This window comes from Eschscholzia californica, unplaced genomic scaffold (assembly GCF_041429995.1).
Source record: "Eschscholzia californica isolate CP2 unplaced genomic scaffold, dmEscCali1.0.p SCAF_6, whole genome shotgun sequence".
Classification (NCBI taxonomy): Eukaryota; Viridiplantae; Streptophyta; class Magnoliopsida; order Ranunculales; family Papaveraceae; genus Eschscholzia; species Eschscholzia californica.
In genome coordinates, this window is record NW_028238483.1 from 19625235 (window position 1) to 19640221 (window position 14987).

The following is a 14987-nucleotide window of genomic DNA, read 5'->3' on the forward strand; positions in this document are numbered from 1 at the left end:
TTATTTTCAAAATTAAATTCGATATAATTTTGAAGATAGAATCTTGAAAAGATCAACAATACTAGACAGGATCTTAAAAAGAGATTTAAAAAAAAAATTAAACAAAACATGTAAAATAAAAAAGAAAAATATGGAATGGGGTGGATTGTTTTTCAGGGGATCCGCTCTAATTATAGTGGTTGGGTCTAAAAGGCTCAAACAACTACTCCCTCCGTCCCATATTCATAGTCTATTATTAAAATTCACCCGATTTATTTTCGTTATTAAGTAAGAATACTAGCATTTATTGTCATTCAAGCCAGTAAATTTTATTGGACGAATAGTACATGCATTATCTTTCATAATAAATGCACTTGATATTAATAGAATTAAAGAGAATGCAAAAATATTAGATATTATAGGCTATGTATGGTGTGAGACTTTCACTTTGAGACAACCCAAAAAGGAATAACGGTTTCTTATTTTGAGATGGAGAGAGTATAATTTAAAGGTCGAGAGCCTTGTTCCGGGGCTACCCACTAGTTCTAATGGGAGAGGGGTTGGTTTCTGCTTTTTATTCCAACAACTCTTTTTTTTTTTTTGAAACCAAGTGAACCATATTCATTCATAAGTGATTAAATAACAATATTACATGGATGACAATTGTTATTTCTCTCCTATGAAAATTTCATGAGAGTTACATACCCTTAAATGTAAAGTGCCTCATGAAGAGAAAGAAATTGTCTAGACTCGGACGAAAAAAAAAGATGAAAGGATCCTAAAGATCACGGATTGAAAGACCATAAAGGTCAACAAAAATGAAAATAACCAAACAAATAAAATTACATCAATAATAATAAAACTAACAAAAGTGAAATCTTGACCTGTCTTTCTCTTGTTTTGTAATTCATCTTCAATCTTCTTGAGATGATCATCGTAGAAATAGGCAACATTAACTCTTCTTTTCTCATGACCTCTATAAAGAAGAGAAAATTGACGATCTTGAAAATGATATTACTCGGAGAGAAAGAGAAACATTGTTTAAGATGGATTTAGATTCCGTAATTTCTCTCTCTGAAAACCTACAAGATCTTATTATAGATCTAATAGAACATAAAAACTAGAAGAGGAAGATCTGGAGGAGGGATCCTCCCTCCAGAGAAAACCAAGATCTGAAAAGTTTAAGAGAGAGTGAGAGAGAGAAGAGTACTCGTTTATAGTCTATACTCTGGACGTTGCTACCAATGATGTAAAACTATTGTTGAAAATGAAACTTGATATGGCAAGATTATTTTGAAACTATTTTTTTTATGAGGGTAAAATAAATTTCAAGGTTGTAACTACAAAGAAAACAAAAGAGAAACAAAAAAAATTATATACAAATTAGTGTATCCCAATTAAACACCGTCTGAACAGACGGTGAATTCTTCCATTCTGGATTTGTACACTAATAAAAAGGGAGATCTTTGATCGAATTATAAGATTTTCTACCGACATAAACTTTTCTTCGAAATTTTTGTGTTTCTTTCTTTCCATAAACTCCAAATAATAACATAATACTGCACACCTCAAGTATTTTGAAATATTTATTGCATGCGCAAGCATGGGTTTTGAATAATGAGTTGAATTTCAGACGAAATCGAGATATTATAGTTAGGGAGGCAATGCCCAGACATGTTAAAGGCAATGTATTTTTTATCCAAAACTTGATCAAAAAAATTATGTACGTTCAACCGACGATCTTAATATTCTTCTATTTCTTCGTCTCCTCTTGTCTCTCTACTCCCTCTCTCTATTCCACGTAATTTAGGCACTAAAAAGTAGATGATGTTGGCTTTAGACTCTTTATTGTCGAGCTTTAGGCCTGCCTCTTTAATTATTGGTTTAACTTGGGCGGTTATTGTGCTTATCACATCTTAATGATGTATCAATGCCTTGTAACGACTAACGTAGATCGCAGTCGATTTATCAAAAAACATATTCACATTACCTATAACCATTTTAAAGATTGCCTTTAGCAATCTTGCCTTTTTTTTTGATGAAAACAACTTCGGATATTGCCTTTGACATTTATGAATTTATTTGTGGGAACCAAATAAGACATAAATAGAATACGTGCAGAGTTGATTTTGTCAGATAATGCGCGAACCAATTATGCTTTCGATTGCAGTGCATGAAAGTGATATTAGTGAAGAATGTCCTAAAATTTCCTATTACATAGTATTAGATTTGCTTTGTGTTAACTATCGTGAAAGGACCTAATCTAAAGAGCTACAACAAATTAGGGTTTATAAACAAATATTTGTAACCGTTCAATGTTGTTGAAATCCTTTAGGCCATGTTTGGCGGACGGGAATGGAATGTGATTCCCGGGAATCACATTCTCGTAACACGATTCCCGGGAATCAGATCATTCAGTTTGATGTTTGGTTTGGCCAGTAATAGGAATTCGATTCTTGATAGATTCCTAACTTGGTGTTTGGTTCGTATAGGAATCGGAATATAATTTTTTGTAAAATTCCTATTATATCCTTAAACTACATAAATAAAACGTCAATTTTATTATGTACTTTAATCAGTATTATTTATTCAAAATTGCAGATATGAAATAGTAACATGACACACCAATTAAATAGTATCTAAAATGCCAACAACATTTGGTTGGAGTCGTAAAAGGTATAATCTTCCACTTCGGAGGTCAAAGGTTCGAGGGACGCTGACCATTTAAAAAAAATTATTTAAAATAAATAAAGGTCATGGCTAAATTTTCTTCTTTTTAAACATTATGAAATCGATTGTAATGAAAAAAGAACAAGAGAAGAGAGAAAAAACTAGAGAGGGAGAAAGAGTTACATTTGAGCGAGAAAAAGTATTGCAATGGTGGTGGCTAACCATAGGTTTTTAATTTTTTTAGTTGTGATATTGTGTGGAGGACGATTTTAATAATAGTCATTCTAATATTTTATTAAGGATAATTTGGTCTATAAATATTAAAACAAAGCATTCCCGGGAATGGGAATCACAAACCCACCCCCCTCCCTGGGTTTGCTATTACCCCATTTTGAGGGAATTCTATTCCCCCGGAAATAGGATTCCCACTGCATTCCCGCGAACCAAACAATATCAGGATTGTGATTCCTAGGAATCACATTCCATTCCCACGCGATTCCCGCGCGCCAAACATGGCCTTAAGTCATCGACTATAACATGGCAGACGTTTTAAACTTTTAATCCGAATTAAAGTATTCAGATTCCGTTAAGAATCCTTGAGTAATTACTGTGATATCCTTCAAAAGATATTTTATCCCAAAAATGTCCTTATAAATAAGATAATTACCTATATATCCCCGTCCTAAAATTAGAATTCTTCAATCCCAACGTCTTCTTCGTCTTCCCTATTGTTTTCTATTTCACTCCTAAAATCGAAGCCCTAACCTTGCCGGAGTTAGTTCGCCGTCGGAAAAATATCACCATCCCGATCCACCTCCAGGTAACCACCAAGCATTCATTCCCTTTCCTCTCTCTCTCAAAACCCTAATTCCGGTTCCCGTGTTTGTCCTCAGCAGTACATCTTTTCCTACTCTAATTTCAGATTAAATACTTCTTATTCGTGTTAAAAAGCTCTATCATTTTACTCATGCTCGCTTTTCAATCACATCATAAGTTTTTGTGTACTATTAGATTAGGGTTATCTTTAGATACTATATTTTTCATTGCCAAATTGTAAATTTCGGGAAAGCAATTACTCCTTTTGTTGCTATTATGGGTTTAATGATGATATTAGTTGTGAATTTCTATTCCTATTTAGCTCAAACCCATTCTATTAGGTTTGTTTTTGTATCTTTGAAGTAACCGTTTTATCTCCATTGGGTGTAATTTTGTTTGTATTATTAGTAATTTTTTCAGTGAAATTTTACTAGCTGTGAATCGATATACCTCTGTACGTCCGTTCAATCGGTAGGTTAATTCTTGGACCGGAACTGTATCCAGAAAGTAAAACACTCGAACCAGGATCGAGACTTGGAACGGAAATGTTATTTCAATATATGAACCTAGAGACTAGTAACGCGGATTTAAGATCTTCTATCGAGTGTACAACTTTTGACAGTATGCCTTGCATTTTTGGGAATAAAATATTAAAAGGAAGATTATGGGAACGTTTGGGCAGATCTTCTGAAAAAAATTGCTTCTAAGACATTAAGAAAATATATGACCAATTAAGTCTCAATTCTATCATAACAAAATGTTGAAACATTGACGGATGGCATTCGACTATTTTGGAATCTTTTGATTTTCAGTTGTTGTGTGTTACTTATGAATTATGACTTGGGGTCTATGCAACGTTAGAAATGCGACATCCCAACGTTCTTAGTTTTTGTTGGGTTTGTACTTAATAATTAATATTATTGTAGAAAACTAGAATTTATGGCATATTTCCTTTGTGATTCTATGTTGTCCATTCCCCTTTTTGAAATTGACTTAAGCCTTTCACCGAGGCATTGGCCTTGCTTTTTTTAGAGTAAACCAGCTTGAAGCAGAAAATTGTTTATTCAACTTTGTGTAGCATCTTGACAAGTGTAGCCAACTTTGTGATTGAAGGAATGTGGGAAGATAGGAAACTGAAATAATATAGTTATAAGATAAAAGTGCTTGTCTTTTGCAAAATTAAGTTTGTCGTGGCAAGTAATTTTACCGTGATATCTATGTAACTTTAATTGTTAGTCGAAATGTGTATTTTCTTGTTAGTTTGTGTATTTAACTTATCTTTTGATATTCAAATTGTCTGATACCAATGCAGTGAATGATATGAAACTGTGATCTACCTCTGATTGTGCTGCAAAGTTTGATAATGGTTGTTGATACTTGCATCAAACCCAAGTTTGATGTTGATGATGATGATGACGACGATGAACCTATTATTTTCAAAAGGAGCAAGACATCTGTGCAAAATCAAGTGAAGTTAGAAAAGAAGAAGGTTCCATCTCAAAGTAATGATGCATCACTGAAGAGGCCTATCCCTGATAAACCTTCCCACAATGGTCAGAACTCAAGTCTGCAAATGGGAAAGGTGACTTCACCTGCACTGGTATCTGCATCCAAATCTCCAGTAGCAAATTCAAAGGCATCAACTTCACTGCCTGATAAACCAAAGCAGTCACCTGTGCAAAACTTAGGAAGTAGTAATAACAATAAGAAGCCTTTGGTTAAGGCTCTTGTTAAGCTAAATGCCAATTCTGAGGATTCCGAAGCTTCTGACGAGGAGAAACCCTTGAGTGCTAGATTTTCATTAGCATCTTCTGCAACATCACTGAAAACCAAATGCCTAAATGATGTTAAGGGTCGTGGTTCACCTCTTCCTAGTTCTTCAATGTCAGAAAAGACGAGGCCAGATGTCAACAAATCTTCTGAAGATTCAGAAGACAAGGTTCCCTTGTCGTCCAAGTTTCAGTTGAAGTCCGTTGGGGGTCCATCTGGTAAGAAGTCTTGTAACTCTGATGAACAGAAACCTTTGGCTTCCAAAGTTCAGCCAAATGGTTCAATCAAGAAGGAAAATGACCTATTGATATCCCCAAAAAGTTTGAACAAGAGACCTCTAGACGATTGTAGTACATCCGGTCACTCTTCAGTTAAAAAACCGAAACTGCTCGATGCAACTTCCTCAGCCAAAGTTAAGCAAGTATCTGCAAAAGCTGAACCAAATGTAGATGATGATGATGATGATATTCCAATAGCACAGAGAGTGAAGAAGCCAGCTCTACCAGATAGTAAATCACAAGCAACGAAGAAGTCAGATAGTAATTCACTATCTACGAAGAAAACAACAACAAAAGTTGTTTCATCTTCATTGAAAACGTCCACGAAGTCAAAGAAAGTAATGAAGACTTCTAAATTCTCTAAGTCCTCAAAATTACAACCAAGCTCTGGTGATGGACAAAAATGGACAACCTTAGTGCACAACGGTGTAATTTTCCCTCCTCCATACAAGCCTCATGGAGTGAAGATGCTGTACAATGGGCATCCTATTGATTTAACTCCTGAACAGGAAGAGGTGAGTTATCCCTGTTTTATTTTGGTTCATGCATTATTCTTGCAATATGATGCAATACGATAGCATTCTTCTATTCCTAAAATTGATGTGTAACTGATGTTCATCTATCTTTCTTGCTGTCCTTCAAATGTAGGTTGCAACCATGTTTGCTGTAATGAAAGATACGGAGTATGCTACTAAACCAAAATTTATTGAGAATTTCATGAATGATTGGAGAGTGATACTAGGGAAGAATCATGTAATTAAAAAGTTTGAGCTCTGTGATTTCACCCCCATTTATGAATGGCATCAGAACGAGAAGGAGAAGAAGAAACAAATGAGCACAGAAGTAAGTTCGTTTTTCTTAATATTATCTTAGTATCCAAATGATTCTAAATTAATGATGATACTGCTCTGCAATTTCTTCATTTGTCAATAATTTAGTACTCAAGCATTCTTACTATCGATTTCTTTTGCTACGACGTACAATGATTTCTTCAGTTTAAAAGTTTTTACCAACTACTGATGTTCATACAGGAGAAAAAGGCCGTGAAAGAAGAAAAACTAAAGCAGGAGGAGAAGTATACGTGGGCTGTTGTCGATGGCGTTAAAGAGAAGGTTAACCCAAAATTTTGGTTAATATATCCTGAACCGAAAAATTAAGATTGATAGGTCAGCGGGGTTGTGATTCATTGTTATAGGTTTTTCATTCAGCTCGTGGTGGACCCTAGGGATTATCTGGCCGTCATCTTAAAATATTATGAAACACCCAGTATACGGATTTCATTTTCGTTTGGACGGAGTTACACTTGGATAGTCTAAATTCTATTGAGCACAAAATTAATCTTTTTCACTTGTTTCTAAATGTGCTTTCATACTAGCGTCGTATTTGCCCTTTTCATAAAATACTTGTTCTTCTCTTTCATCTGATGTATTGTTAATCACAGGTTGGTAACTTCAGAGTTGAACCACCTGGGTTGTTCCGTGGCCGTGGAGAGCATCCTAAGGTTATCGAAATATCGTGCCGTCTAAAATTATTTATAATCTAAAGTTCAGCCGCAAGATGCTTAAATATGCACTATTCAAGCATCTATTTTAAATCTGATGCTCATATTGAACTTTATGCTTTTTCTGGCATATCAGATGGGAAAACTGAAAAGCCGCATTCGTCCAAGTGATATTACAATTAATATAGGAAAAGGTGCTCCAGTTCCAGAGTGTCCAATACCTGGTGAAAGGTCCTCTTACCCGATCATTGTAAAGAATTTTCAGAATGTATTTCAAATCGCTCAGTCAAGAGATTTTCTATGTTGAAACACTAATGACACCTTTGCAGGTGGAAAGAAGTGAAGCATGATAATACTGTTACATGGTTAGCTTTTTGGAACGATCCAATCAATCCAAAAGAATTCAAGTATGTCTTTTTGGCTGCTAGTAGTTCATTGAAAGGGCAAAGTGACAAGGAGAAATATGAGAAAGCAAGGCTATTAAAGGTAAACTGATGTATTAATTAGCTTTTGATTGTTCTAACTATCGTGGTTTATTTACAAGAATATTATATTACAGATGGATAACAGCTGCATCTCAATTGTTTATAGGAATACATTCGTGACATTAGAGCAAATTACACACGGGACTTTGTAAATAAAGATCTCACAAAACGTCAAATAGCAGTTGCAACTTACCTCATTGATAAGTTGGCTCTCAGGGCTGGCAATGAGAAGGTAACTTCGTCTCTCGTGGTCCGGCTATCTTTATGATCCATTTCGTTCTGGAATCTTTTAGGCAGTTCAAATAATAGTTCATTTTACCCATTTCCTGTGTTATTTATTAGTTCGTTAACCTTGTATGTCTCAATTAACTTCACTGGTGTTTGTAGAAGCATGTTTTACTATTCTATGTTAGCGAGAACACTGGCCTAGAGTGGTTCAGTATCTTTACTTCTTTAGACTTAGGAGAAAACAGAGATGTCAAGACTCGACAATGAGTAGCAAAATGGTATACATTATACGAAGCTGATTGATATAAATGCATTTCCTGACTAATGGAGCTGAGTCATTATGCTGTATCAGAAACATTTTTTTGTCCATTTATATGTATTCCGGGGAATTTCAATCAGTTGACTAGAGATTTTTGTGGACATATACTCCATTATGCACATGATAGAGATCAGTCTCGAATCTCGATTCTATGCACTTTTAAGCTTACAAAAGTTACGCTCTTCAGGTGATAGTAAGTTTCCAATGAGCAAAAGCACAATGTATAAATCATGTTCAACAATTATGTCACGATGGTCTGAACCACGGTTTTGCCTTTTGCAGGATGACGATGAGGCTGATACAGTCGGTTGTTGCACTTTGAAAGTGGAAAACGTTGATTTAGTCCCTCCAAACAAGTTACAGGTAGAGTATGTGATTTAAACTAATTGGCGGAAGCAAACGATAGATATTTACTCATAGAGATAAAGTAGGGTGTTTTCTTTACCCAAAACATTACAGAAAGAAACCTTTTTCACTCTTAACAGAATTACTCCCAAACTTGAAAAATAAACAATCTATTTAATGGACTATGAGCTCCTTATCTAGACAACTCAATGGAACACTCCGATCCCTAGATAACTCTTAAAACTTGCTAATGGCTACCTAGTAGACTGCTAATTCTGTGACTCTTTTTAGACCTAAATTAACTTGAAAAGCTGTCAAGATTCAAGAAAATAACAAAAAGTAGCAACAGAATTTATGCTTGTCTTAATTGATATTGATAGTTAACACCATAAAATCAAAGGATAATAGGTAGGAATACTGTTTTTCTTATATGACTTGACATTGTGTAATTCTAAATGTCTTCACTCCTTTTGTTATTATTTAGTTGACAACAATGTTTGAACTTTTCGTTCCATGCAGTTTGACTTCCTGGGTAAAGATTCCATTAGATACTTCAACACCGTCGAAGTTGAGCTTCCTGTCTATAAGGCAATTGGACAGTTTAAGACTGGTGAGCCTACTTTTGTTGTAAAGTCATTGGTTTTTGTTTCAGATTAGATCTCATTAGTAATCTCCTCTTTTACCTTCTTTAGGAAAAAAAGAAGGCGAAGATCTTTTTGACAAGCTGGACACCAGTAAACTGAATACCCATCTCAAGGAGCTCATGCCTGGTCTCACAGCAAAGGTTTTCCGTACTTACAATGCATCGATCACTTTGGATGAGATGGTAAGAATGTTAACTGATATATCTCTTTTTCTGCTAAGGCGAACTATATCTATTGATTTTCGATGCTAGAATTATTTATATACTTTTATCTGTTAAGTTTGTCGCTTATCAATTTAGCTGGGCATTTTTTCATCTTTTCTTCCCCTAACCTAAAGTTCAATGTGGCTGTTATAGTTAAACAAAGATACCAAGGATGGTGATGTTGCAGAGAAAATCGTCGTTTATCAACATGCTAACAAGGAGGTAACAATTAATACATGACTCGCACAAAACTTATCAAATCAAGAATCTGTTTGTTGGTTTGCTCAATTCGTCCTTTGGTATTGCCGTTCACTAATTAATGATGCAGGTCGCAATCATATGTAACCATCAACGTAGTGTATCGAAGTCCCACACTACACAAATGTCAAAGTTGAACGAGAAGATGGATGAGTTGAAGGTAACCGTCATTTCTATTTTCGTTTTTTAAAACTTTTGAGATTCTTACTTTTGTCATTCAATCAGTGACCAGTAATGATGACTAATGAAATTTGTTATAAAGAATGGTCTTTGCTAACTAGTACATGCATTACAATGGAGGATGAGTAAAGAAACCATGTAAACCCTGTAATCTTGTAACTCAGAGGAGATATTGAAGATATCAGTTTCCACAAGTGGAAGTTATTTCTTATACCCATTTGAATAATAGTGAATTCCTTTCAGTAGATGGTAGACTACTAAATGAATGTAAACACTTGAAGTCACTTTTGTGATGTTTTCACATTCTATCTGAACATTCTCGAGGTGTTTCTTATTCGTGAGATTTCCTTGCTTGTTTGGTGACTTTTAGATTAGCTGAAAGATGAAGTCCTATAAATGGGTCAATGATGCCTGTCATTAGTCATTACAGCTATTAAGAGTTTGGTTATGCTTAAACTGAAATTATCTTTAATTTTCTTAAATAGGCCGTATTGGACGAGTTGAATACGGATTTGATGCGGGCAAAAAAAGGGAAACCTCCATTGAAGGATGCTGATGGGAAGCACAAGAGGAACTTGGCCCCTGAAGCGTAAAAATACTTCTCTTCTCTCAGCTCATTATACATTTTTTTTTGTGTAACTAGTCTCAGTTTACTATCAATTCTGCAGATTACAGAAGAAGATCAATCAGACAAATGCAAAGATTGAGAAAATGGAAAGGGATATGAGAACCAAAGAGGACTTAAAGACTGTTGCATTGGGCACATCTAAGATTAATTATCTAGATCCACGGATATCAGTTGCTTGGTGCAAACGCCACGACGTTCCCATTGAGAAGGTATGAAATCGCAGTTTTCAACTTCCAAGTTTTCTTATCAATATCAACAAGTAGGTTTCCTTTTTTAGCAGTTACCACCTTCCGTTTGTTTTCTATAAAATTCTTCAACAATATGGGATATTTCCCATTTTCTTTTATAAAACAGAGAAAAGTTCTTACTCTTTGGGCCCGCTGGGTATCAGGATAGTTTTGCCAATTCGCACATTCCGTGCCTTTGTCGTGATTATAGAAGGATCTTCGTTTCCTGCCCTTACTATCTATTATGCTACCAAACGGCAATATCTAAAGCATTAGTTAAGGATCCTTTGCTGTTACTGATCTGCTTTTCTCATCTCGACAGATATTTACTAAGTCTCTCCTGGCGAAATTTTCTTGGGCAATGGACGTTGATCCTAGCTTCAGATTTTGATATTTCGGTAACCTATACATGTCTGAGTTTGAGTTCTAGAAGGAAAGTAATTTTTTATTTCTGTTTCCTTGATCCTTCTCAAGCGGAATTTGCGATATTGTATTTGCCCACTCTTTTTATCCGCCATCAATGGCGATAAAATGATTCAGAGAAAGAGAATTGTTAATTTAGCCATCATGAAATATGTATTCATAACATTTCAGAAGTTCAATGACATCAAAAATATTAAGTTACAAATTAGTTTCTATAAGAATTACATTTGTTTCCTTATCTTGGCATTTCCTAGTTAGGTTTTGTATGATAGACAAGGTTCTTGGCAGAACTTCATTGGGGTGGCTTTGGCAAGGTTTTTGGGACGAGAAAAACAATTCCCCTTGTTAGTACATTGGGTATGATCCATGTCACAGGAGCTTTCATTGAACGTTTTGCGCTATAAAATGGTGGATGAATGCACAGACAATGTTGTCAAATGCTACAGGGAGTGATATATTGCAGGAGTTACAAAGTGTTTTAACGAAAGGTGAAGAAAATGCAGTGAAGCGCGATTGAGAGTAGCGTCTGATTTGTCATCCCTACAGTTTCCTTCCACTCACTACGTGAGCCATCACTCTCAAGCACTCTATTGATTTATGAAAGATTATCCTAAAAATGGTTGTTATCTAAAACATGTTCTATGAAAGAGGAGATTCATCTGCCACTACTAAGCGAGCCATTGTTGCCTTCTAAAGCTTTGTACGAAGGAGATGCCGCGTTATCATGTTCATTTTGGTGTAACACTTGACATTACTACTAATTACTAATGCTTTTACAAGTCTCCAAAGCTTCTAAGTTCAAGATATGAATTCTATTTTGCCCCCTAAAGATGACCAACTCACCTAAATAGTCCCCTAAAGATGACCAGCTTCTAACATAGCCCCTTAAATCATTTTTCCGTCCATTTAACCGTGAAAGCTTAGCGTTCCCTTTTTAGTTACCAATTTTACCCTTCTCACGTTACTTGTGCAATATTTATTGTCCCAAAATCATCAATTATAAGTTTTATCAATCTTTATTTCTAATTAATTGTTCTTCAAATCTTTAATTATCAAGTCTTTATTTCTTGTTTCTCCAAATCTTCAATTATCTAGTCTTCAACATCTCTTTCTACATCTTCAATATTTATCTCATCTTTATCATCACCATCTTCAACATTTTCTTTTACATTTTTTCTTACCTCATCTTTATCATCACCATCTTCAACATTTTCTTTTACATTTTTTCTCCAAATCATTTGTTCTAAATTTATTTTGTTTCTCATAAACCGCCCCACTGCTTGAAGATGGATCATATTTGGGTGAAGAAAAGGTAAAGATTTTTTGCTTGAAAACCCTAATCTATAGAGAAACTACAGAGAAGCAAAAAAAATAATAATCTAGAGAGAGTATATAGAAGCAAATGGGTTCATCTCTAGCGATGGTATTGATGAAGATAACAATGTGTTGAAAATGAAGATGATGGTGGTTAAGAAGGCAGATAGAAATTACAAAGAAAAAAAAAAAACTAATCCAGAGAGAGTATAGAGAATCACATGGGTTCATCTTTAGAGATTATGATCATGAAGATAAATATACATGTTGAAGATGATGATGGTGATGAAGGTAGAGAGATAAATTACAAAGAAGCAAAAAAAAAAAAATCTAATCTAGAGAGGAAGTACAGAGGATCAAATGGGTTTATCTTTATAGATGATGATGATGATGAAGATAAAAATAAATGTTGAAGATGAAGATGATAATGGTGATGAAGGTAGAGACAGAAATTACATAGAAGCAAAAAAACCCAACTAATTTAGAGAAAATACAGAGAAGCAAAGGGTTGATCACTTGAGATAATGATGATGAAGATAATGAGAAATGTTGACGATGATGACTGTGATACATATATATATATATATATATATATATATATATATATATATATATATATATATATATATATATATATAGTAGTAAACTAGTAATATTTATATATAGGTATATGTAATTATGTATCTAATGATGTATACAAATGACATGAAGAAGAACTTGGCTTAGTGGTTAAGACATGGGTTACAAGTCATCACGATGGTAAGATCATGAGTTCAAGCCCCTCATCAAATTAAAAATTCATCGTACTTTTCCACCATTACAGAAAAAAAGTAGAAGTGCGAATACAAAATCTATAATTGTAAGTTACTAACTAAGAATAGGTTGTGGTAAAAAGAAAATCAGTGAAGACTTACCTTTAAAACCTTTCAATCAAGTTGAATCGGTGGTTGATGAAGTCAACAACAACAACTAGGAAGGAGGATGGATAACAGTATGGAAGACTTGATTAGGGGTTTCTGATTTTTTCCTCTTTAGTTTAACACTTTCTAACTTTACGAAATTATTGTTTCATTTTTTCTTAGAGTTCGGTCGGTTCGGTTTGGGTGGTTTCCAGAAACTCAAGTCGAGGCCAAGCCAGATCGATTTTGGGATGTTCGGTTTTTCGACCGAACCGAATCGAACGGTGATCTATTCGGCCTAAAAACCGATCGATGCGGTTCGACTTGGTTTGGTTCGACCAATTGGTTCGCTCTTTTTTTCTTGAATTGTTCAGCGTGTGCCTCGAACCCTTGACCTCTAAGGTGGAAAATTATACTTGTTAGCACTCCAACCAAGGATTGTTGGCAATTGGTTCGCTTTTTGCTCACCCCTATTTTTAACTGTATATCAAACTGTGCATGTATAGAAATAACAAAAACTAGACTGCAGCTTAGTGGTATTGAGGGTGTGGTTTTGTGGACAAGTGACCTTTAGGTTGTGGGTTCAAATCCAACTTTATACATTTTTATTATTTTTGAAATTATTAAATTTAATTATCTTAAATTCAAAACTAGAATCCAATATGTACGAGACCATGAGTGGTCATCATTGGTTTGAAATGTTTCTACTTTTTGTGAAAAACATAATATTGAAGTTCAAGGGAGAAAACCGAGTTGTTCCGTTGTATGGCATGTTTGAGTCCGTCTAGAGGTTTTGCCCTTTTCGACCAAAGTAAATTGATGCGTCTTGTTGAATTTATCCGTCAGATTTCAGTAGTCTTGATATTATGCTACTTAGTTCCCAGCTTGATAATTACATTTACGATATGAGGCAGAATGATTATTTCTCAAATTTAGATGGAATTGCAGTTCTTGCTAGAACATTGTTGTGGAAACTAAGAGGGATGAAGCATATTATTTAGTTTATGTGTTTATCACTCTAGCACTAACTTTTTCGGTTGCAATGCCTCTGTTGAAAGAGCTTTTTCAGCTATTAAGCTAGTTAAAACACGCTTAAGAAACAAGATGAGTGACGTGTGACTGAATGATAGTTTAGTAGTATTTATTGCAAAAGAATTTTTTTGTGAAATTGACAATGAGTCGATTATGCGAACATTTCAAAATATAAACTCTCGTGGAAGTCAATTGCGTTTGTAATCGTTGATGTATTTATATAATTAATGAATATAAGTATTTTATTGATTACTGTGTTTGCAAAAAAATCTCATTAGGTACATAAATCCGCACCCCCTAAGTGAAAATCCTAGATCCGTCCGTGATGGTGAGGAAGGTGATGTTGAAGATAATGGAGGAGATGAAAAAATTAATTAGAGAGAAAAAAAATTAATTGTTAAAGAAAATAGGAATTTAATAATGAATGACATAATTTACGATTAATGATCTTGAAATTATAAATATTGGAATCATGTCAGAAGGGTAAAAGTGGTAATGAAAAAAGAAAAAAAAATCAATTTCCAACTATAAACAAACGGGAAAGTGATTTAGGAAGATATTTTAGAAGTTATACATCTTTAGCGGGCCATTTTGATGAGTTGGTCATCTTTAGGGGGTCAAAATGAAATTAACCCATATCTAAATGATTGTGGGTCATTCTTTGGCTATATACAAGGAGAATTAAGACACAAACAAGGAGAATTACCACACAGTGAGTACAAGTAGAAGAAGTCTGGGTTAGTTTCTACCAAATTTGGTTCTGAATATTGCCGACTCCTCACCTTTTT

General features: G+C 34.5%; 1 protein-coding gene across 1 annotated transcript; it reads left to right on the forward strand.

Moving 5' to 3' along the window:
* Window positions 1-3168: 3168 nt before the first annotated feature.
* LOC147532261 (DNA topoisomerase 1 alpha-like) lies at window positions 3169-11159 on the forward strand. The gene is made up of 16 exons (XM_086649012.1): window positions 3169-3469; window positions 4778-6028; window positions 6162-6356; window positions 6545-6625; window positions 6955-7014; window positions 7151-7245; window positions 7344-7500; window positions 7606-7731; window positions 8329-8409; window positions 8911-9001; window positions 9084-9217; window positions 9392-9460; window positions 9567-9656; window positions 10162-10265; window positions 10345-10513; window positions 10854-11159. Exons 2-16 carry the CDS (start codon window positions 4829-4831, stop codon window positions 10920-10922), a joined length of 2721 nt encoding a protein of 906 aa, XP_086505138.1. The 5' UTR covers window positions 3169-3469; window positions 4778-4828; the 3' UTR covers window positions 10923-11159.
* Window positions 11160-14987: the final 3828 nt, after the last annotated feature.

What these genes read in the sequence shown, in the direction of transcription:
- LOC147532261 (XM_086649012.1), top strand. Translation starts at nt 4,829, where the DNA reads ATGGTTGTTGATACTTGCATCAAACCCAAGTTTGATGTTGATGATGAT. An exon ending in TCGATGGCGTTAAAGAGAAG is followed by an intron (nt 6,626 to 6,954) that starts GTTAACCCAAAA and finishes TGTTAATCACAG; the next exon opens with GTTGGTAACTTCAGAGTTGA. An exon ending in AATTGGACAGTTTAAGACTG is followed by an intron (nt 9,002 to 9,083) that starts GTGAGCCTACTT and finishes TACCTTCTTTAG; the next exon opens with GAAAAAAAGAAGGCGAAGAT.